Source organism: Nicotiana tabacum, chromosome 8 (genome assembly GCF_000715075.1).
Source record: "Nicotiana tabacum cultivar K326 chromosome 8, ASM71507v2, whole genome shotgun sequence".
Classification (NCBI taxonomy): Eukaryota; Viridiplantae; Streptophyta; class Magnoliopsida; order Solanales; family Solanaceae; genus Nicotiana; species Nicotiana tabacum.
Window position 1 is genome coordinate 123,349,528 of NC_134087.1, and position 23,680 is coordinate 123,373,207.

Genomic DNA, 23,680 nt, shown 5'->3' on the forward strand with positions numbered 1-23,680 from the left:
GGAAAATTGGACTTTAGTTATTGTTTCTTATACTTGGTCTTTCTCGGAGAGTTTATATTGGTTGTTTGAATGCAATAAATAAAGGAGTAAAACAGGATTCACCAAAATTGTTCACTGCAAGTTTTCTCCAAAGATATGTTTGAACTATATAACTTGTAAAATTCAAGCTCTAACGAAAGTATCGAATAAGAACCATTCATATCATTATTCGAGTCAGAGTATTCTACGTTTAAGTTATTCACATAAATACATTCCACATATATGAAAATTATAAAAATCTTTCTTCACCCATTCAAATATTAAAAAAATAATAATAAGTAAAAGCAGGAGAATACAAAATTGTAGAGAGCAAGACAAACTTGATAATTGCTCAAATATGATTCTCACCAAAGTTGTAACCATTGCCAATTTAACAATCAAATTAGTGTATGAAGAGATAGAATAGCTTTTTTTCTCTTTCACTATCTTTCCTCTTATTTTCAATCTTCTTTCTTCTACCACAAATCTGAATAACGCCTTCTACTTTCTCTATACGCACTAAAAAAAATTAAGCTCTAATTCATAAAAGAAACTACTTATATAAAACAAATTAAGAAGAAAGGCCCATCACATGCTTGAAAACAAGGGGATTTGCATCTATACCCGCTTTTTGGGTCACGTTTTAACTTGTGCCCGCTTTGCAAAAAAAATTGCAAACGTGCCTACTTTTTCGCGTAACTTCAGCATACGGGGCCGAAGTAGCAAAGGCAATCACGCAAAACTTCAGCATTCTAGTATACGGGAACCAAGTGTGCTAAAGTTTTTGTTTGTAATTGTTGAACTTAAGAATAGTAGCTGAAGTTTTGTTCTCTATTTGCTGAAGTTTTTATTTGTAATTGCTGAACTTAAGCATAGTAGCAAAAGTTTTGGTCCTTATTTGTTGAAGTTTTTGTTTGTAAGTGCACTAAATAAGCTGAAGTTTTTTTGTCATGGATTCATTAGTTTTGTCATTAAACTTTTTCACAAACTTCAGGAGAAGATGCTGAAGTTAGTTAGTTCATTTATAAAAACTTCAGCACTAAATACGCTGAAATTTTTTTGTCCTGGATAAGCTTTTTTAAAAACTTCAGCAGAAGATGTTGAAGTTATTTAGTTCATTTGTAAAAACTTCAGCAGTAAAAGCTGAAGTTTTTTTGTCCTGTAATGTGTATGATCTCATTCAGATAATTGCTAATGAGCATGTCCTTTACCATTTTTCTCAGTACCTCTGAGTCAGTGACATTTGCATTCTTTTGGCATGGCTAAAAGTGGAGGCAATAGGATCCTAAACTTCATCGTCACTTAGGTATGATCTTTTCCCTTAAAATTATAAGTACTTAGTCCAGTAAAAAGCAATTTATGTTCTTATTTTTTCATCAGGTCTTTGTCTTAATATGAAACGACGTCTTATTTCGAAACTTCATCTAATAATCTAAGGCAAGCGGCTGACTGATGCTTTATACAGTATGACACAATATTGATCTCAAAAGGATCAATATTGTATCGGTAAAAGTGGAAATTTGTGGAGGCATACATGCACAACACCTAAGAAGAAGAAGAAGAAGAAGAAGAAGGAGGAGGAGGAGGAGGAGGAGGAGGAGGAGGAGGAGGAGGAGGAGGAGGAGGAGGAGGAGGAGGAGGAGGAGGAGTAGGAGAAGGAGGAGGAAAATCAGAACATACATGTTGCTGTTGAAGACTTGAACTTGAAGTTGAAGTTGAAGAAGAACCCTAGTCGCCTCGTGCAATTTTTACAAAAATATTGTAGCAATCACTATCACTAATGGAAAAAAGCGAGACTTTTAAAACGTAAAGAACTAATGAAATTTTTAAGTCTCCTAACCCTAAAAGGATTTTAAAGTGTCCCAGTCCTAAACCTTAAAGGAATTCGAAAGTGCTCCAAAATTTATCTAAAATAATATAAGGAATTAATCAGTTAAAATTTAATAACAAACAATAAGACTCCTAAGACTAAAAGGAGGACAAGGTGTTGTAAACGACTTCACAAAATAATTTGATTTTTATGTGTTAATTTCTTTTAAAACAAATCTATTATATGACACAATTCAAATCTCTCTTTTAAAAGGTAGAATTGGGACTCGCTCAGGGCTCGTCCCGGGGCAGAGCACTCGTAAAACGCCCCTACGCTTATGTGTGGGGCTTAGTTCCGCGAGACTTACGCCTCGGCCATCGGGGCTTACGCCCCGGTTACGCCCAACGCCCAACGTACTGGGCTCGTCTAATAAAATTTTATGCAATTATATGTATCTAACCTTGTAAATCTTCAAATTTTCTTAATAAATCGTTGACTATTCAAAATTACTTTTTTCTTAATCATAAACCATTAAGTTGAGAGTATTATATGTCATAATTAAAATAAAATTTATTGCACATTATCCACTAAGACTGTTATGATAGTAAATTTTAAATAAATTTTTTATTTAAAAAATATTTATTTATTAACTTTTGTTATGTCTTTACTATATAATAGTCCATAACTTTTTTATAATTATTTTTCTAAATATTATTTTTTTCACCTTTACGAGATACAACATTTATTAATTTAATAGCTCAGTATTAGCTAGTAACTATTTACAAATATCACGGTATTGTATGGTGAATTATATGTCGCTTTATTAATTTGTTGAAACTTAATAATAAATGATGCTAGAGAATCATATTGAAATTGTGAAATACGTTTTTATATAAATTCTCTTTCAAATTGAAAGTATATTACATAAAAGGAGTATTTTAAGAAAAATATCAAATCATAATATCGAAATTCTTTCAAGATTCATTACTTCTTAAGAGCTACATATAAGATTTCGTATCGAATATATTACTTTTGATGTTTGAGTTGCAATTACGTTGCAGCTAATTTACATATGATATATGTCATACTTTTCGTATTATTCATTGTTGAATTATACTTTATAAATATTTTAAATAGATTATTTGTAATAATTTTGTGAATTTAATGTAATTTTTATAATTATTTTTTATTTTATACTATTTTAAAATTCTTGAAATTAGAAAAATTTAAAGATCCGTGGGACTTACGCCTCATGTCTCGGGGCTTATGCCCCGCCTCATGCCCCGCCTTTTAAAACATTGATTCAAATTAGGAAGAATTTTTGAGACACTAAATTTAATTGGTTTTAAATTCCTAAATATTAGGTAAATAATTAAATGACTATTTCTAAATATTAGGAATATAACTTAAATTACAATTTTGTTCAATATAAAATTTATTTTATAAGGGTAAAAAACGCAAACGACATTTCGCAAAGGGCCCTTCGTGCTTTAATATAGTATAGATTAATATTTTACAACTAAATATTTACAAAGATTAATACTATAAACCTAACAATTTTTAGAAAACGTCTATCATTGTTTTGATTCTAACCCCTAGTTTATACTATATTAAAATGTTATCGGATATTTAACTCTAACAAAATTCTTTTGTATATTTTTTTTATAATTTTTTCTTTTGAATGAAATAGAGATTATTAGATAATAGTTTGATTTCCACACCTATTTAGATATTACCTCTCTAGTAATGAGGACGTGAAAAAGTCTATCCTCTGTTCATATGTTTATAATTTTATCTTTATAAGTAATATAGAAACACAATAAAAGTTATTTCACAATATTCATGTCATATTATATGAGTAACCTCTGTAATGCCCCTTAGTATTAAATAAAAGTTTATGTTTTAACCCCACCCCCAAAAAAAATCCCTAACCTTGGCAACAATATGTTAGAAAGTAATGTCTTTTTTGACTTTGCCATTTTGGTAATGCATCTGTCTGAAAGTAAGAATACCACACCAGGAAGGATCAATTACTCACCCATAAATCACGAGAACCACATGCTCATTAGTCATTATCATTAAAATAATAATCTAATTTGTAATTTCGAAAAAAGTTAACTGAAATTCTCGGGCAGTGTAACAAAAAAACGTTTGGAAGCTTCCTGATCAAGAGTCTGATACTCTATTAGAATTACGAATTCTTTATAGTTTTGAGAAGTCAATGGGACAAACAAGGCAAAAAATTTCAAGATACATGAACTGATGCACAGTTCATACCAAGACAATTAAAAAATTTCATGAAATAAATACGTACATGAAGCTCAAATTTTAGGAAAGCCAAAAGCTACGGGAGAAACTCAATTTTAATCAAAAATCATACCTAATTAGAGGCTGGCAGCGATTGAGAACTGATTGCAATAGTTGAGGTTAATTGTTCTAGTTTTCATCACGCTTTTGTAGATACTTTGCTTACCGTAATTTAAAGTAAGGAAAAAGAATTTATATTAGGAAAATTTAAGTCAATATGGAAAGATTTAATAAATAAAATTTTAGTTCTTTTTAAAGTCTTAATATTATTAAATTACTATTTTGTTGAATATAAAATATATTTTTAAAGGGTATAAAAAGACGAACAATATTTCGCTAAGGGCCTTCGTACTTTTAATATAATATAGATGGTGGATTAAGCATTCTTCCAAAATTTCTTGTAAAAACAAATCACTAAAACATTAGCGAAATATATAAACGGCCTCTTTAAGTTGTCCTCGACAATCAGATTGATTGTTTGACACCTCAATTATGCTAATGACCGGACAGACACCTCTTCTCGGCTAAAGTGTGACTCATGTATCCCTCACAGGTGACATGGGAAAATGTGTGCTTGTTATTTAAGCTTGGGCGCGTGAAACCCTCAAAATTAAGTTCTCTTTTTTTTCCTTTTTGAATTAACCTTATTTTATAATGACCCAACTTACCTTCATCTTCGGACTTCTTCTTCTTCAAGTTTTCATCATTGATGAAAACCAAGAACAATTAAAAAGTTTCTTTCAAATTAAAGCAAATGGGGAAAACATCAAATAAGCACACAATTTCTACCGATATAAACTGTCACAATTGCTTATACAATCAATCACAAGCATTACCGTAATAATTAATTGGATAAATCAAATTTCACATCATTAAACTAGAAGAATCATGTCTGAGAAAATTTACAACAGTATTTAATAGAGTAAATTGAACCCTCTAAAAATTGATGCTTTAACAAGAATATTCTCCCAAAACCAATCACAAAAGAGAGCATATTTTTTGCTAAACTTTATGATGAACTCTACCACTACAACCTCTGCCGCCGACGCCACCAATACAGACATCACCTCTGGCAGTAAAGATGTTTGAGGCTCCTACACGACAAACATTAAGACCAAAATCCAATAATTGTTTGATGGGTCTTTACTCTTGGGTTTTTAAGAGAAGAACTTTTAAGAAAGAAATAGATGAAGGGCAAAAGATAGTAGGCGATAACTGAAAAACTTCTGATATAACCATTCTTCTTTAGATTAGAGTGGAACGGCTCTGTCCATCATATTTTGGCTAGGAGATCCGATTTTGGAGAAGAAGAAGAAGAAGAAAAGGAAGGAAAAGAATTGCAGCAACATCCGGGGAAGCTTGAAAGAAGATGAAGAAGAAAAGATGGTGATGATTTTCTAGTTGAGGGTTCTATTTTTGGGAAGATCACAGAGGAAAGGAGGTTAGAGTTGGAAGGGAATAGTTTTTTTTTTTGGGGGGGTGAGGGGGGCCGTGGGGAATGGTCTACTTGAAAATAAGGAAAAGGTTTTTTTTTTAATTGTTAATTACACATGTCAAATATTTTAATTATAAATTACACGCGTCGTTCTTTAATTGGTTTATTTGACATATCATTGGCAAGTATAACTCATGCATATAGTGTACTCCATTTGAATGTTTACTTGATACGCTGTCTAAATAGTAAAAGGGTCAATTAAGGTGTTCAGCTGATTGTTAAGGACAACTTAAAATGACCGTTTATGTATTTCACCTAAATATATGAATAATAAATGAAATACTAGGGAAATTGGTCTCAAATTTTCATCATCCGCACCAGCAAAGTTTTGTTATAAGAAAGGGAAATTGACGGATATACTATAAATAATTCGAATCCCTGGACGATTGGAAACTAATGACCTAAATTTCGAAAGATGTTTGGTACTATGATTTGCAATTTGTACGCCTTAACTTGTTTTGGAATTCCACTTCCAACTTTCCATTTCAGCAATAACATTTTTCTAGAAAGATTAAAATTAGACCAGTTCGTTAGGATCATCCCTCTGTTTTCCTTCATCTAGTCTAGAAAAGGAAATAGTTCAGTTACAAGAAAATTTCCTATTTCGTCAGAAACAGAAGTTTGTCTTGGGCTTTTCCTCCTGTTCTCCTAACCTTCGTTTTTTGAAAATTGAAGTCAACATCCTTCCAACTACACTGCTTTCTTTAATTTCCACTTCCTCCTGCTGAAACATAGTCTAGACTAATCATTAAGTACCAGTGAAGGCCTAGCCTCGACGTCTGAGAGCTTATTATCATAAGAAAGCTCTTGAAACACAGTTGTGCAGCAACCTATGAGGTGTTAAGGATAACTTTAGCATTATCTGTTCAACTACCATCTGGAGTCTTTCTCCTCTGACCCGAGGCTGAGGGATCCTGCTTTCGTGCCTCTCCAAAATTTGATCTGCATTTGATGGCACGACTCAAAAGTTAGAATATCCAAACCCAAGCATCCATTATATGATTTAGTATTCAGCAGTACGGTGGTAGAACAGTTACTTTGACCATCTGTGCCTTTTGATTTGTGTCTCAGATATTCTTGGAGAAGAATCCTTAAAATGTAGCTGACAAGTAATCTATTAGTAGTAACTAGCAGTGTTGTCAAAGGCTTATTTAAGGCGCGCTTAAGCCCTGAAGCTCATAAAAGCTCAAGGAGGGCGCTTCGCCTTGCTTTAGTTGCGCTTCAGTGTAAGGCAAGGCACTAAGGAGTGCGCCTCATTGCCCATGAGTTCTCTCTTGAATCAAGCAGCACTAAAAAACAACTATAATCAGAAATAAGTGTACTAGCTGCTAAGGGAAACATTATAAATGAATTTGTTACTTTGTTCTTGAAATACATATAGATTTTTATTTATTTCCTTCATTGCGCCTTTTTTAACTAAAGCTCACACTTTAAGTGCGCTTTGCGCTTAAAGCCCAAATAGACCTAGAGCGCTTTTTAGAGCTTTTCGCCCTTGACAACACTGGTAACTAGGTGACTGAAGTTCATGCATCCCCAATTCTTCTCTAAGAAATTCAGGTAGTTAACATAATTGAGACACCAGATGGCAAGAAAGTTTACCAGCCCAATTTAAAGAATGTTTTAAGGGACACCGCTGGTGAGAGCTAGTTCTCTATTCCAGACTACCACAACGAAATCTTTGTTTTAACTTTTAAATAACATGACAGCACACAGTAATGACATGCACTCATCTTTCTCGCACTTTTTAAGGAAATATGCAACCAGTCACAAGTGGCTCCTAATAGGAACTGTTAACTGCACCTATTTGCCGTATAATTGCTGTTCAGAACTTGGCCTTCCTAGGAAAACTAGCACATATCATGTTGCAAACAAAAATGTCAAAATTAGATCACTAAGATAACAATCATTATGTGCACTCCCTTGTCCTTGCAAAGAGCCTTCCAATAAACGAGGATTTCATATAGCTAACTCCAACTATTACGGGATTGAGACATAGTTGATACGGAACAGTAAATAATACCACCAGGTTCCTGCTTGTATTTGATGGGTAATCTGGGAGAAAAAACAGCGATTCTTTGCAGGAAAACATGAGAGTGTACATAGATTAAAGCAAAGATGTATTTTCTCTTTTGCTTTTTTGGTGCAGAAATCTTGATGTAATGGAGCTAGTACACGTAAATCATGGCAAAAGTCTCCCTAATAGCATTTACAAGAGCTGATTATTAGACCTCCTTGACTGTGAAGCAATGGAGTTGAGTTTTTGTTTTTTGTAAAGCACAGCGTTCAATTGATGCAGGTTGCAATAAGAACCTTGCGAACTGATAAAAAAGGTGATCAGGACTGCCCGTAACATTTGACATGATATAAGGTCTTGTTGACCTTCTGGACCGAAACCAATTTTCAATGCAGCATAATAATGAGAAATGAAGAGCTTGTCAATGAGACTCTTTAGTTAAAAGACAATGAAACTCACCCGCATGTTGAGCATTTCTTGTGATGCTTGCAGAATATGGATAAACAAACAGAGCATATGTAGCCCATGTCAATTGTGTTCTTGTGGCAAAAGCACCTGCAAGGTAGTAGAAACTTCATCGGATGAGCAATAATAGTTAATTGAGTGTGAACGGGGCGAAGAGTAATCCCAATACTACATTGGGGTATGAGCTCAAGGAATTTGTGTCAAAATGGACTAGAAATTGGAGTAAAGATTTATTTGGTGTCAGACTGCAGGACTTCAGTTAATACTTGCAGTTGCTATTAGTAGGATAGGTCTCCTGAATTAAACATCCCTTTTCCTTTTTGTTGTAATAGGATTCCACCGGATTCTTTTTTATTCAGTAACATAACTAACATGATTGACAAGAGTGGGTTGCTCTAGTGGTGAGCACCCTCCACTTCCAACCAAGAGGTTGTGAGTTCGAGTCACCCCAAGAGCAAGGTGGGGAGTTCTTGGAAGGAGGGGTGCCGAGGGTCTATCGGAAACAGCCTCTCTACCGCAAGGTAGGGGTAAGGTCTGCGTACACACTACCCTCCCCATATCCCACTTGTGGGATTATACTGGGTGGTGGTGGTTGTATAACTAACATGATTGAAAGAGAAACTGGTCACCACCATCTAAAGTGGCTTAGATAGAAAATTCCCATTCATCAGTTTCTCACTTCTAGTTATTACCTATGTTGCGTGGACTCTTCAAATCCCTGCCGCACCCGTGTCGACACGACATGAGTGTGGGTGTGGGATCCATATCGGATTTGGTCAACTTACCTTGGGTACTTTGACTACGTCTATGATGGAGAAGTATAGATTGATTGGGTATTTGGTTTGATTTTTGTGTTTATATATTTTTGTTTTTGGTTAAAGTTTTCATTAATAACCAAAAAGTATTTACGAATCGATCAGACTTTATACTCAGTCTGATTTTTCTCTAAACATTTAACTCTCTGTATATCCTCCTACTTACTGACTATTAACTCTAACTACCTAGGAAATTTACATTGTTGGAGCATCCTCTTAGTAGTACTACTAGCTCGAACATGACAAATATAAGCAATCTCTCTAGCCATTGTGTCCTCTGTAGTCTCCTTTTGCTCAAAAATCCTTTTGTTTCTTTCCGTCCAGATTGCATACACATATTCTGTGTATATCATCTTTACTATTCTTGATTTGGCAGTCTTCCCTTTGGTGTTCTGTTCTATCCAGTGCTGCATCTGGCTCCATGTATTCAAATTTCTCCAGGTGATCTGTATCCATTGCATAAGCTTCTGCCATATATATCTTCCTATTGGGCATTCAGCAAATAAATGATCTCTTGTTTCTGCTACTGTTTTGCACATGACACATCGACTATCAACTTGAATTCCCCATTTTTCTAATCTTGTAGCTGTTAGTAATCTGTTCTGCTGCTGCAACCAAGTGATAAACATTGCCTTTGGTCTTGCTTCATTGTTACACATGATGTTTTTCCATGTTACTTTAGGCAGCTCCCCAACCATTTTCAGATAGACATTCCTGATCATGCTTTTATTCTTCATAGCTTCTGGCTGCACATATCCTAGATTCTCTCTTGCCTTGAGTATCTTCTTGACCATCCAACTAGCTTGTAGAGGAATAGTCATACTCTCCAATGTTTGAGCTTTTATGTAGTATTCATGAATCCACTTAATCCATAGAGTATCTTTTTTGTTCTTCAAGTCCCAGCAAGTTCTAATTATGGCAGCTTTGTTCCACAACTTGAGGTTAGTGAGATTCAACTCTCCTGCTGCTATAGGTAAACACATCCTGCTCCACGCTACCAATGATTTCTTGGTAATTTCATTGGTTCCTGACCAGATATAACTTCTACAATATCCTTCAATTGCTTTCATCACCTTAGCAGGAATAATGAATAATTGTGCCCAATATGACTGAATGCCAAACAATACTGATTTCACCAACTGTACTCTCCCTGCGTATGATAATTTCTTTGTAGTCCATGAGGATATTCTTGCTGTGATCTTGTTGATTAGGGGTTGTCATTCCACCAGTTTTAGTTTTCTAGTGGCTAATGGAATCCCTAAATACTTGAATGGCAGTTCTCCTTCCCTGTAGCCAAGAACTTGTTGAATTTCCTGCTTGTTCACCTCTGAAACTCCTCCATAGTATATTGTACTCTTGGATTGACTAGCTATAAGCCCTGAAGCTTTTGTGAATACCTTGAACTTTTCCTGTAACAGCTTCACTGAAATTGTTTCACCCTTAGCAAACATTAAGAGGTCATCTGCAAAGCACAGATGAGTGATGCTAAGTTTGGAATAATTTGGGTGAAATTTGAAGTACTTCTCCTCTTTCAGTGCATTAAGGTTCCTGCTTAGATACTCCATAACCACAGCAAACAGAAATGGTGACATTGGGTCTCCTTGACGAAGCCCTCTAGCAGCATCAATAGGTGGGGTAGGCTCACCATTTATCATGATGGAGTAATTTACAGTAGTAATACATTCCATCACCCAATTAATGAATTTTTGTGGAAATTTTAGTTCTGTTAACATTTGCGTCGATTTTGGTCAAAGTACTCAAAAACGGTTGACCAGATTCGGTAGGGATCCCACACCCACACCGACGTCATGTCGACATGGGTGCGGCACTGAAAGTGAAGAGTCCGAGCAACTTAGCTTATACGCACACTTTTGATGCTACTAACCGTGTCGATAAACCGATTTGATCACACAAACCGATTTGATCAACTTATAAGCTTATCTAAACACCTTCCTAGTTGTTATGTTCACTCAATTCTACTTGAACCAATTTTCCCTTTCTAATACTAGTAAATTAAGGTTTCCAAACCTTTCAAAAGAAAGAGGTATATGCTGTTTTGTGACACACTCTCAATGATATGCATTCAAGTTCTGGTTAAAACTGCAAAAGTTGAAATTCTGATTTCCACTACTTAGTATGTACTGGTTTAAATGTTAACTGTTCATGTTTCTTACTTTCAGATGAGTAAGGTTCTATCAGACAGAAGTCAAAAGAAAAGCACTCATGACAATTATAAATAATGTGTTAAAATGAAATCATCGGCCACTACAGGCAATGACAATGATAGGCAAAAACAAAGATAGTACATCATAGTCTAAGTGTGTGCTTGCTTTGCACATCAGCTCATCATGAGAGAAATAATTTATTATTAACTAAAAGACATGCTGAAGCACTTACGATGCACGAAAGTCAACTCCCACAGGCCTGGGAAGTTGCAAAAAGGCACGAGAATGCAAATCTGTCGCAAAAACCGTCTGCATTTTGAAAAGGCCCATCAGTATTTTCAAATGATAAATTAGAAAACATTTCCGAAGACAAGACAGTCTATAAATAAGACACATCAGATCAGAGCGCAATATGATGCCAACTTGAAGTATCATTTATTCAGGAAACTTATATCCAGCCTTTGGTGCAGTGAATTTAAAAAGATTTTTTTTGGGTAAGCAGTGAAATGAAAAGAATTTCTGGTGCAGAAACTGTACTCTAGTCATGAAAGTGGTTGTAGCAAATAGCAATGAACCATTGCATTTCATGCTAAGTGAACGAAATTTTGAACATAAGATTATACAACAATTACATCTTCATTCATGATTTTATCATCTCCTACGCACTTAAAAAGACATAGCATGAACATTTCACCTATGTTGTTCAGACTCGGGTGCGTGTAGCTGATACGGGTATCAATCTAGAGGATGGATTCTTCATCACAAAAATTTTAGATTCAGGGCTATGGATTAAAAAGTACCAATAAGGTACATAAAACAGTACATCAGAATAGAAGGAGAGAGCTTCCTTCTATAGACTGAAGGAGTGCAACATCTCTAACAGTGAGTCAATGTGAGTTACAATATTCTTCCTACTCCACAAGTAAAGACATTTCAAGCACCTAGATTTTACAAGTGATATGCTTTCCTTCCCATTGTTAAAGCCTCTGTTATTCCTTCTAGCCAAACATTCCGACAATGCAAATGGGAATAGCTTCCAGTAATGTGTGCTGTCAGCACGAGAGATCTGTCCATACCAGCTACTTAAAGCAAGCTTAATGCATCCTATATCTGGCAAAGAATATTTCCTATATCTGTCTGGTAATTGAGCAATGAAGCAGTAGGTGATTCACTGATTCACTAGCTCCTTCGAATATATAGCATCTGTTGCACAAACTGTTTCCCCTCTTCTGTATATAATCGTGGGTTAGGCAGGCTTCATGAGCAGCAATCCAAACAAACATGCATATCCTTGGGGGGGCAATATGGATCTAAATGGCCAACATTCATTGGTTCCTCTTATATTCTTTCAGAAATTTTTGTAACGAGCCATCACTGTGAATTTACCATCCTTCTGATACTTCCACCATAGAGTGTCCTCTGACGGATCATTAAAGGAGACCAGTTCCAGCTTCTGGATTAATGCATTAGCATGTTTAATTTCCCAATCATATAAGTTCCTCCTCAAAAGTAAGTTCCATCCCCCATTGGCGTAGCAATCTACCACAGTACAGTTCTTTTTGTGCTGATTGAATAAAGATCTGGGAATATCTCCATTAAAAGGGGTATCGTTTATCCATTTGTCTATCCACATCCTTCACTTTCATACCATTACCAACTTATAATTTGACGCTGTCATAAAAGTCATCCCGAAGGCTTCTGGTATGTTTCCAGACACGCTCCATCAGCACCTTTTACATTGTTAGTTCACCACTCCTCCTTTTTGCCATACTTAGCACTACTAACATTTTTCTGTAAGCCATTACTGCTGTCATTAAACCTCCAGTGCCATTTAAATAGCAAACTTCTGTTTCGTAGCTTTAGGTTCTTGACTCCCAAGTCTCCAAATTTTCTATCAGTAATAGTTTCCCATTTCAACAAAGGGATTTTCTTTTATTCCTGATTTCCATCCCACCTCATTCTGTCTAATTGTTTCACCACACTTGTGGGCATGCGAAATAAGGACATAACATGAGTTGGGGTCCCATCAAGCTCGCTGTTAATTAAAGGTAACCTGCAACCAAAAGAAATATACTGTTTCTTGCAAGGAGCAAGCTTCCTTTCGCACTGCTCTATCACACCTTGCCAAACATTGGCATCTTTGAATCTAGCACCCAATGGCATACCAAGATAAATAGCAGGAGAGTTTTCAACTTTGCAACGTAAGATGGCTGCAAGTTTCAGAATGGCATGATCAGCATTAACAGAGAAAATGATGCTCTTTCCCCAGCTCACATGTAGTCCAGATATGGCCTCGAAGGCCAGGAGAATTGTCTTTAGGTACAGGAGTTGCCTTTCGTCTGCCTTACATAGCACCAACGTATCATCGGAATAGAGGATATGTGACACCTCCACTTTGCGTCTATTTCTGTCTTCAATAATGAAACCTTCCATCCATTTCATCTCTATGGCCTTTTTTAGAGCCCGTTTGGATGGGCTTATTTTAAGTGACTTTTAAGCATACGCCATAAGTTAGGAATTCTAGCTTTTGGCTTTTGGCTTGTTTTTGTCATTTTAGGTTAAATACAAGTGCTTAAAAGCACCTTTTTTTCCTTTATCCAAACGTTAAAAAATGGCTTAAAAGCAATTAAAATAAGCCAATCCAAACGGACTCTTAGAATTAAGCTTAATGCTTTCATGGCAAGTATAAAAAGAAGTGGAGAAAGTGGATCACTTGCCTCAATCCTTTTTGTGGGGGGAAAAAACCTTCAGGTGCGCCATTGATAATGATAGATATTCTAACAGTGGTGATACAGAATCTAATCCAGTTTATCCATTTAGCTTCAAACCGCGGTAGAAAATCCCAGTTTACATTGTTGAAGGCTTTTCCCATATGCAGGTTGCAAATCACCCCTCTTCTTTTCTTTCTGATAATGGTCAATGCATTCACTTGCGACCAGCACTGCATCCACTATCTGCTTCCACTCGATGAAGGCATTTTCGTTACCAATCACATTTTTTTCAATGACCAGCTTCATCCTTTCGGTGAGCACCTTTGAGACTTGTATATGCTGCCTAGCAGGCTTATAAGCCTGAAATCATTGATTTAACTAGCTCCCTTCTTCGGGTTAAATTTTAATTCTTCATAAATACCTAGTAATATATATATATGACATAAACCCAAAATCAAACCAAATACCAATCAATATATACTTCTTGGTCATAGATGTAGTCAAAGAACCCAAGGTAAGCTGACCAAATACAGTGTGGATCCCATACCGACACCCAAATCGTGTTGGATCTACACAGGTGCGGTAGGGATTTTGAAAGGTCCGGGCAACATACATTTCACTATAGAGCACTATGAAAAAGTGATTGAACTGGTAGCTCACATATTGCGCGGACCCTTCAAAACCCTTACCGTATCCGAGTCGACATGAAGCGGGTATGCCGCTGTTGGGAAAGGCCTTGAATGGATCCTGCAGTTCTTGTTTCTTCTTTTTTTCTTTTTTGAAGGAGAGAAGCCGAGAGCTTCAAAGAGGGACTTGAGGAAGACGAGCATTTGACAAGGGGAATTGAGGAAAGTGCACGAGTAACAGAGTTCTTAAATGAGAACAAATATGTTAAAAAATATTGTTCTCTAGATATGTTAAAAAAAAATTGTACCATTTGTTCTCCACTATAAGCAAATCAATGTAATGAAAGCTTGAATTAGAGTCCTATTTCTATAGGAATTAGAGTTCCAATCCAAGACTTTAAAAATCCATACTTAAATGTAAATGAAAGATAATTGTGCAGAAGTTATTTCTTATAGTATTGATAACTCTCATAATTTAGGCATATTTATATAACTCTACTTTTAGATATTTGAATCATTTTTCGCCGAATCCCAGTACTCATATACGTACATGGATATGTACCCCCAAATTTTGAAATTCAGATCATGAAGAATCCAATCTCTAGACCCGCACCACATTGGACACCCGCACCCGAGTTGGAGCACTTGGTAAGATTGAGCAATTGGCAAAGTTTTCATCTTTAGTATGAGGAGTCAACTTAAATGTGTCAAATTTTGACTTATTATTAAGATTTTGTATGTAATTACCTAAACTGATTTCGTAATGTGGGGAAATGAGCTATGTTGGACGGACTCTTCAAAACCCTTTCCGCACCCAAGTCGACACGACGTGTGTGTGAGTGTGGGCGTGGGATCCGTAACGGATATGGTCATTTTGGATACTTTGACCAAAAGTTATGGAGAAATTTGAGACAAGATACATATTGATTACTGAAATCAAAATAAAAGCTAGGATAAATTTGAAACGGGTATTATGCCATTGTTGGTGAAACCTTGAATGGATCCTGCGGTTCTTGTTTCTTCTTTTTTCTTTTTTGAAGGACAGAAGCAGAGAGCTTTAAAGAGGGACTTGGGGAAGACGAGCATTTGACAAGAGGAATTGGGGAAAGTGCAGGAGTAATAGAGTCCTTAAATGAGACTTTATATTGGAGTTTATCTGTTAAAAAATATTGTACCATTTGTTCTCCACTATAAGCAAATTATGTAGTGAAAGTTTGACATGTTTGCTAAATCTTCAAGAGCTCTATTTCTATAAGAATTAGAGTTCCAATCTAAAACTTAAAAAATCGACACTTAATTGTATATGAAAGATTATTGTGCAGAAGTTACTTCTTATAGTATTGACAACTCTCATAATTTAGGCATATTTATATAACTCTACTTTTAGATATTTTGAATTATTTTTCGCTGAATCCCAGCACATGTAAACGTACATGGATCCGTACCCCCATATCTTGAAATTCAGATCATGAAGGATCCAACCTCTAGATCCGCATCCGAGTCCGAGCAACTTAGGGTAGCGCAGATGAAGTTTGGAAAAGAGTTCCCTATACATGTCTCCCCCCCACCCACCCACACACACACCCAAAATCCCCCAAAGTAATTGAACATTGGGATTTATTCCGTCATATCTTTTCAATGACATGATTATTAAATCCCCACCACTTAGTTGGTCACTGTATATCCAACTACAACAGAGAAGGCTACATATGAAAGATAGAAAACAGATATGCAATGGAAAAAACCCTTGGCAGGTCTTTATAGCATAAGCTCCTTGGTAAAAGCATTACATATAATAAACAAATCAAATCAGTTCAACATGCTTCCAAATCATATCAGATTCATGCTTAAAGGAAGCCACTGGAGAGTTAAACTGGACAAGCTAGAGATAACTGAGTCTTAATAAATTCAACAACACTTACCGATAGATATTGAAACAGTCCATCTGATACTTGGGGTTTCAAATATACACCGCCAGTGATATAAGAGGCCTGTCCACAGATATGCACCACTACATCAGTGAGCCAAAAAGGAACCACTACTGGGAAAGAATAGATTTAGGGCCAAAAATTGCAGGTAGAGAAATGATACCTGCTGAAGAAAAGCAGAATGCTGGGATCCTATTACACATGAATCAATCGGTACCTGCAATAAAATGCATTTCTAGAGTAGAACACCAATATAACAATCTGAGTCCCATTCCCTAGTTTATAGAGATTACCTTTATGAAGATAGTGTTGTTATTTTCGAATTAATCTAGAATGAAATGAAACGGCTACAAAATTGAAGAAAAGAATTACTAAACCTCTACATACCATTGAACGTTGAGCTGAGAAAATTGCATTCATGACTGCAACATATCTGCCCAAAAAAAAAAGTTTCAGCGGAGAACCTAATGATGAAAAGATTGTAGGCTGCTCAGATCAAACATACTGTCCGGGCCCATCTGGGGATCCATGCAGACACAATATCTGCCATCATTTCAAGCACAATCTTTTAGCGACTTTGATATCCAACATAACAGAAAAGGAATTAAATTTTGAAGCACAATACAAGAAAAGACGCGCATTTTCCCAACAATAACCTTACTTCTAAAAGACACTAAAAGGTTAAATTAAACTAGTAGTACAGGCAGTATCAATTTTGTAGCAATATCTGGAAATATTACGTAAATAAAATTGCCCATGAAATGGAACAGAGGAAAACGCAATTAATATCTATGTTGATCAGACTCTCCGAAAATGTCGCAGGGTGCACGTCGGATTCTCCAAAAGCAGTATAATTTTGGAGAATCCAACGCGGGTGCGGCAATATTTTGGAGAGTCCGCGCAACATAACTATAGGAATATTAAAATCTACAAGTGGAAATGGTCAACAAAATCCACAGAATACTAGTAGAAATTTTCATATCAAATTCTACCAATTTAAATACCCAAGAACCCATTTCAGTTTGAATTGGGGAACTTACCCGAGGCTGTGGATGAAGAGGCCCTGTACGAAATACCCGTTGAATATCTAACCATTCACGCAGGTTAAGAGAAGCACACTTCCTCTAAACAAACATGAATTCATAGCTATGCACCATAAAAGATAAAAAAGCACTAAACTTGCAATTCAACGAGGATAAAAAAAAGCCAAACCAACATGAAGTGATTGAGGATACAGCAGAGAGCCATGGAAAGGGAACCAGAAAGAAGTGAAAATCCAACTCCATCAACAGAGTCTTCTTGACTCAAGGTTTCATCTTTATCCACAAACTCCTCCAGTTTCTCCAACAAGCATTCAGCCCTTTGCATTGAGGAACTAGACGAATCAAACACATAGTCACATGAATTGTACCCAGTTGCAATCACAACCACTTGGTTCATCTGATTCAGTAAAAGTATTGAATTCAAGAAAGCAAGTACCTGCATTTTTTCCCCCAAAAAATTCCAGCATCAAAATTCAATAGATAAAAACTACAAGGAGTATTTATTTAGAAAAAACAAATCTTGGGTTTTGGGGGGTTTACATGAGATAGGAATTTAGAGAATGTGAAGGCAGTATTCTTCATGGAGCTCCAAAGGTACGGATTTGTATCGATCAAAACCATCAATAGGCTTACATCATCTGAAATTATTCAAGAAGAAGATTAATTTATGTGTAGTTTTCTTTTAGTCCATTAGCATATACTTATTGCATAACTTCAGCTACTTAGAGAGGGAGAGAGAGACCTGTGTAAAGCTTTGATGAAACCGGAGTCATGGCCTCCGGCGGAACTTACTGGTATACTGAAAATGGGAAATAGAGGAAAAGCCTGAGTGGGAGTTCGGGGTAGAGAGATTGTGACTTCCAGTGGAGTACCTTTGCTGCAACGTACTGTCTTTTGGCCCTCCCGTGGTAAAGTAAAGTGAAAACCAGAAAAAGAGAGAGATTTGGAGAGAGGGGTAATTTTTTAATCTCATTAACTAAGCTGAAGCAGCTGTATCGTCACGACAGTTTGGCCGAGTGGTCTAAGGCGCCAGATTTAGGCTCTGGTCCGAAAGGGCGTGGGTTCAAATCCCACAGCTGTCAAAATGACAAATCATTTTTTTCTAGCACTTTGTCTATGATAAAAAGTGCTTAAGAGGGTGTTTGGTTTGGCTTAAAAGCCCCGTCAAACAACTTAAAAGCACATTTTACCTTGTTTGAGTGTTTGGCAAACCTAAAAATAGCTTTTTAAGTCAAGTACTTTTAAGCTGAATTAAGCCAAAAGCAACAAGTTGGGAATGTCCAACTTATTGCTTTTTAGCTTAAAAGCTTTTCATGTTTGACCAAGTAATTGACCTTATTATCCCTCCTTTTTTTATAAATTACAAAATACCCTTACTTTACTAATTAAGTCATAACGTCATTTTTTCCATCTTCCATTTTGACGTAGCAGATATCTTTCTTCATATTATTATAATAAATTAGGTTGCTTTATTTTTCTGTGGTAAGTAATTAATAAAATCCTTAATTACCTAATATTAGACAAATGTGAGAACTAGCATAAAAAAAAACGACGCAAAGGCTGAGGCATTAGTTTTATTGGCATTAATTTATACTTCTATTACATTTTTTTTCATTTCACTCTAGAAACAAATAGTTTTATTTAGTAGTTGAATATTCAGAACAAAAGCATATTACAATTCTATTGGCATTCAGTTTATATTTATTAAAAATAATCTTATCTAATTAATTTAATTTAGAGTTAATTAAGACGTAAATTAGTCAGTATTTGAGTAATTTTACATTAAGGATGTTGTAGTAATAAGCTTATTTTTCGTGTGTTAACAGCTTTAAGGATATTTCAGTCATTTTAATAGAAAAAGTGCTTACTTGCACTTGTTTACCAAACACTCCAACAACTTTTTTTCAGCTCTAGCACTATTATCCAAACACATAACTACTTATTTAGAGAACAAGCTTCAGCACTAAAAAAGTGCTTTTAAGCAGTTGTGCTTAAAAGCCACTTTTTTTAAGTCAATCCAAACGGGCTCTAAATAGTGTTTGGCAATGATAAAAAGTGCTTAAATCACTTATTTTTAGGCACGAAACGTATAAAAATAAGCTAAAAGCCAAAAGTTGGGTATTACCAACTTATGACTTTTAGCTTATAATCTGCTTTTTAAAAATCAATCCAAACGCCCTCTATATTTCTAACGTATGGCCTTTGACTTAAAAGTCACTTACATCAAGCTCATTCATACGGGCTATATAATTTTGGCTAAGGTGTACGGACTATCTATATATATATATTAAAGCAAGAAAGTTACCATATATAATTGACATTATGGTTAAGCCAAGTAACTAATAAATGTCAATAGTATATGGTAACTTTATTCTATATTTGACTATTTTAGTTAAATACAAATAATATATATATATATATATATATTATTTGTATTTTTTTAATTAAAAGATAAAGTTCTAAAATTCGAATTTAAATTAAAAATAAAATTTATCTTTTTTATCATGTTATCATATGCAATCATGTTAGGAACTTTTGTTATTTTCTCTAATTATTTAAATACTACTTCGCCTCTAGCAACAAAAAAAAACTACTTCATATAACTATAAAACTCTTTCACATTTAAAATATTATAAGTATAGTTCTTTGAAACACTGTAGCTAGATTTGAATAAAATAAAATTCTTTTAAAATAAATGTAATATATAGGGTACACGTCTATGTTTATCTAAATAATAAAAAGAGTTTACAAAATCAAATAAAAGTTTACTTACATATATAATAAAGTAAACACACATGCTAGAGAAAGAAACATCACAAAATCAGTCAATATTATAATAAAAAAAAAGTTGTTTCTTTTTTCTTCTTGAAGAATATTTGTTTGAAGAGTCAATTTGCATAAATGGACATCAAACAAATAACAAAACTTTGGCTATACAATTGCTATCATTAATTTCAATTTAGCACATTCAAGGAATTGAAGGGTATAAACTGAAACCTCTTTATTTAGTTGTCGTCAGGCCAATATTGCAAGGGTATAATATTTTTTTCATTGAAGAATATTAGTTTTGAATCATTAGATTATGTGAAAGTTTTTTTTTTCAAACTCAACAAGAGAGAAATTGGTTTCTAATTGATAGTTTCTATAGCAACTTTTAAGTGTAACAAAAAGTATATATAAAGAAAAAATTGGTATAACGTGAAATATTTTTTTTAAATGTAAACAAATTATTTCAAAAAAACTCTTTGCTTTTTTTAATTCAAAGATAAAAAAAATAAGATATTTTTGAACATTAGCATAGAGTTTTAAAATTATTATAATAGAAGTTATACCATGGATAAACTCAAAAAACCAAAATATTATGAAATATTTACATAATATTCGGGCAATATTTATTGCTTACTTTTTATAGCTAATATAAATAGATGATATACCGATAACACACGATTATACACATCTTATATATGGATTATATATAAATTATACATCATTCAATTTTTTAATTTAAGTGGTCGGATGCGCACCTATTTAGGTTGATTAGATAAAGCCAAAAGAAAAATATGAAATAATTTCAACCAACAACTAAAAATATAATTAAAGTTCATATGTAGATAATTTTTATTAAACTCATCCTTTTATAGTGAAATAAATTAATTTTTTGTAACAAAAGAAATAATAACATAAAAAATAAGATAAAAGAAAATAAATATTGAAAAAAAATGTTAGAAAGATCTAAAAACGAGAATAAAAGATGACAACAAATTCCTTCTTACGTTTCATCTTTGTTGAGTATAAAAAATTTGAAAGTTAATATCATCGATTTCAAATATATATTTTTTTCAACACAAATACATAGATTATAAGATAAGGATATCTTAGAATACTTTTTTTAATTTACATTATGTGTCGTTTTTAAAAAATTACTATTACTAACAAACTGATATGATATTCGAATTTGAATTGGAATGCAATTTGAGTAGTTTGCATTGAGGTTAAGCCAAGTACGTGTCAAAAAATAAACTACTTGACAATTTTAAGACAATATATGCAATGTTATATAATAATATCAACTAATTTAACATTTAATGATTCAAAGAACAAAATTTTTGTATATATAGGGTATTAAAAATTCAAATTCTGGGGCTAGAGATACCGATAAACTTAAAGTGGAGTCATACTGAAATAAATCAGGCCAAAGAATCATTTAAATTTTCAGATAGCCGATTAAAGTGAATTTTAAATTAACGATAATATCTTCACTTGCATCATTATAAAGATAATTATTATTATAATATATATAAAGTTTTAGAAATTGAAATTTCAAAATAGAAATATTTTTTGATAGATAAAATCATACCAAATAAGAGTTCAAATCGTTGTATAAGTGTCACGTCGTAATCAAAGAATCGTTTATATCGTGTCAACCTTTGAGCTTTGCCATAAATATGAGGTACTATTTCACTTTGTGACTATTTTTAGGTTCCAATGACACCTATGAGAATATTGCAAAAATAAAATTATCATTATGAGAATTGAGAAAATGTTAGTCTTTTTTCATGTAGTGTTTCTTAATTAATATCTAACGATTATCTATAACTATTTAGAAGGTTTAAATATTAAGGCTATTTACATATAATTCAAATAACTCAGATATTTAACATGGTTAATGTCAAATATCAAAATGGAGTAAAAATAAATCACTAGCTAAAGAATTTTTTATATTTTTAGATAGCCAACAAAAAGGAGTTTTTAATTAAGAGTAATATTTTCAATTAAATTATTATAAAAATAATTATTATTGAAAAATAATATTTTAGAAACTGAAATTTTAAGAAAGAAATATTTTTTAAGAGATATCAACACACCAAAGAAGAGTTTAAGTAGTAGTAAAAGAATTAAGTCTTATCCAAAGAGTCATTCATTGTCTCAATATTCGATTGTTTTTCCAAAAATATAAGTTATTATTTTGCTTCCTGACTATTTTTAGGATCCAATGACACCGGCAAGAATGATATCAAAAAAAGAAAAATAGAAGAAATGGTTAGTTTTTTTCATGTAGATAAATTCAATGATTATCTATATTTACTGAGAAAATGTAAATTTTAAGATTATTTACATACAATCCAAATAACTTAATATTTGACATGATTAGTATCCGTGCATCCGCGCGGGTACTAATACTAGTGCAATAACATGTACAAAAAGTTGTCTAAATTGTACCTCAAAAACTTGGCCTCTTTCATTCAATGTTGATTTCCTTTGCCCTTCTCATATGAACACGTGTACTTTGTCATATTCTATTCTTTCTTAAGCTCTCTCGCTTAATCTCTCTCTTTTAATAAGGTAATTTTCCTAGGTTGCATTATTTTTCATCCTAAGGTACTCATTATTTTGCACATTTTTGTTAATCTATGAACGTGATCCATACTTCTCGATCGAAAAAAAAATCAAGAAAGTAAGAAAGTTCAGCTACATAGGTTAAAGAGAGAGACGAACGAGAGTTCTAATAGTCCTTCTCGTTCCATACAGGTCTGTGAGGGTCCCGTATTTTTCTTACTTGAATGAAGAAATACATAACCTCTATTTTCGAGCATGGCATGCAGCTTTCCGCTTCTGAACACAAAAGAGTGATTGAGAGAAGAGTATAAGCTTAAGTCTGACACATGAAAATGATCATATGTGTGGTGAAATCTAATAGCGCATGTGTTTGCAATAAATTTTTGTAGTGTGGAAAATAAACTGCAACAAAAATTATATAAAGAAAAAGATATTTTATTGATAAATATTTATGTGTACAATCCTATGTATCCCTTGATTCTCCTCTCTAAAATTCTCTGTGATTCGAGGGCTTGAGAATCGTCTTTATCGAATGTAGGATGATGCAAACCTCCTTGTGATGTATTTAATCGCCAAGAACGTCGAGCAATACTTTGTTGTTTCGATTTGATCTCCGGGAAGAACTCCGTTGACCACTCCTTTGTAGAAGAACTTTGCACTTGATGATTGATCTCTCTGTTTGCGGATGCCTTCACCAATTGCGGAATGCTCTCCTCCAACTCTGAATGTCCTCTAGAGAGTTATGTAACCCCTCTATTTATAATGTTAGAGGATGGACAGTCTAGCTACATATGAACTCTCTTGTTTGATTCTGATTGATTCATGTGAGTCATCAAACTTATCACATAAGCTATGTGATAAGCCTGCTTGTGATTGGCCAAGACATGTCATTTTAGACACTTGGCAACTCTTAATTGGTCACTGTTTTAGACTGGGATTGCCACAT

General features: G+C 34.0%; 1 protein-coding gene and 1 non-coding gene across 2 annotated transcripts; one reads left to right on the top strand and one right to left on the bottom strand.

The window, feature by feature from the left end:
- Positions 1 to 6,083: 6,083 nt before the first annotated feature.
- Positions 6,084 to 18,306, bottom strand: LOC107807025 (general transcription and DNA repair factor IIH subunit TFB4). The gene is made up of 11 exons (XM_016631304.2): positions 18,140 to 18,306; positions 17,938 to 18,035; positions 17,590 to 17,833; positions 17,395 to 17,441; positions 16,860 to 16,897; positions 16,742 to 16,787; positions 16,518 to 16,571; positions 16,349 to 16,417; positions 11,322 to 11,398; positions 8,104 to 8,199; positions 6,084 to 6,572 (listed from the first exon to the last, which is right to left on the bottom strand). The coding sequence occupies exons 1-11, from the start codon at positions 18,168 to 18,170 to the stop codon at positions 6,497 to 6,499; spliced, it is 876 nt and encodes a 291-aa protein (XP_016486790.1). The 5' UTR covers positions 18,171 to 18,306; the 3' UTR covers positions 6,084 to 6,496.
- A 93-nt stretch (positions 18,307 to 18,399) lies between these two features.
- TRNAL-UAG (transfer RNA leucine (anticodon UAG)) lies at positions 18,400 to 18,479 on the top strand. The gene has a single exon. It is a non-coding gene; the product is annotated as a tRNA-Leu (tRNA).
- The last annotated feature ends 5,201 nt before the right edge of the window (positions 18,480 to 23,680 follow it).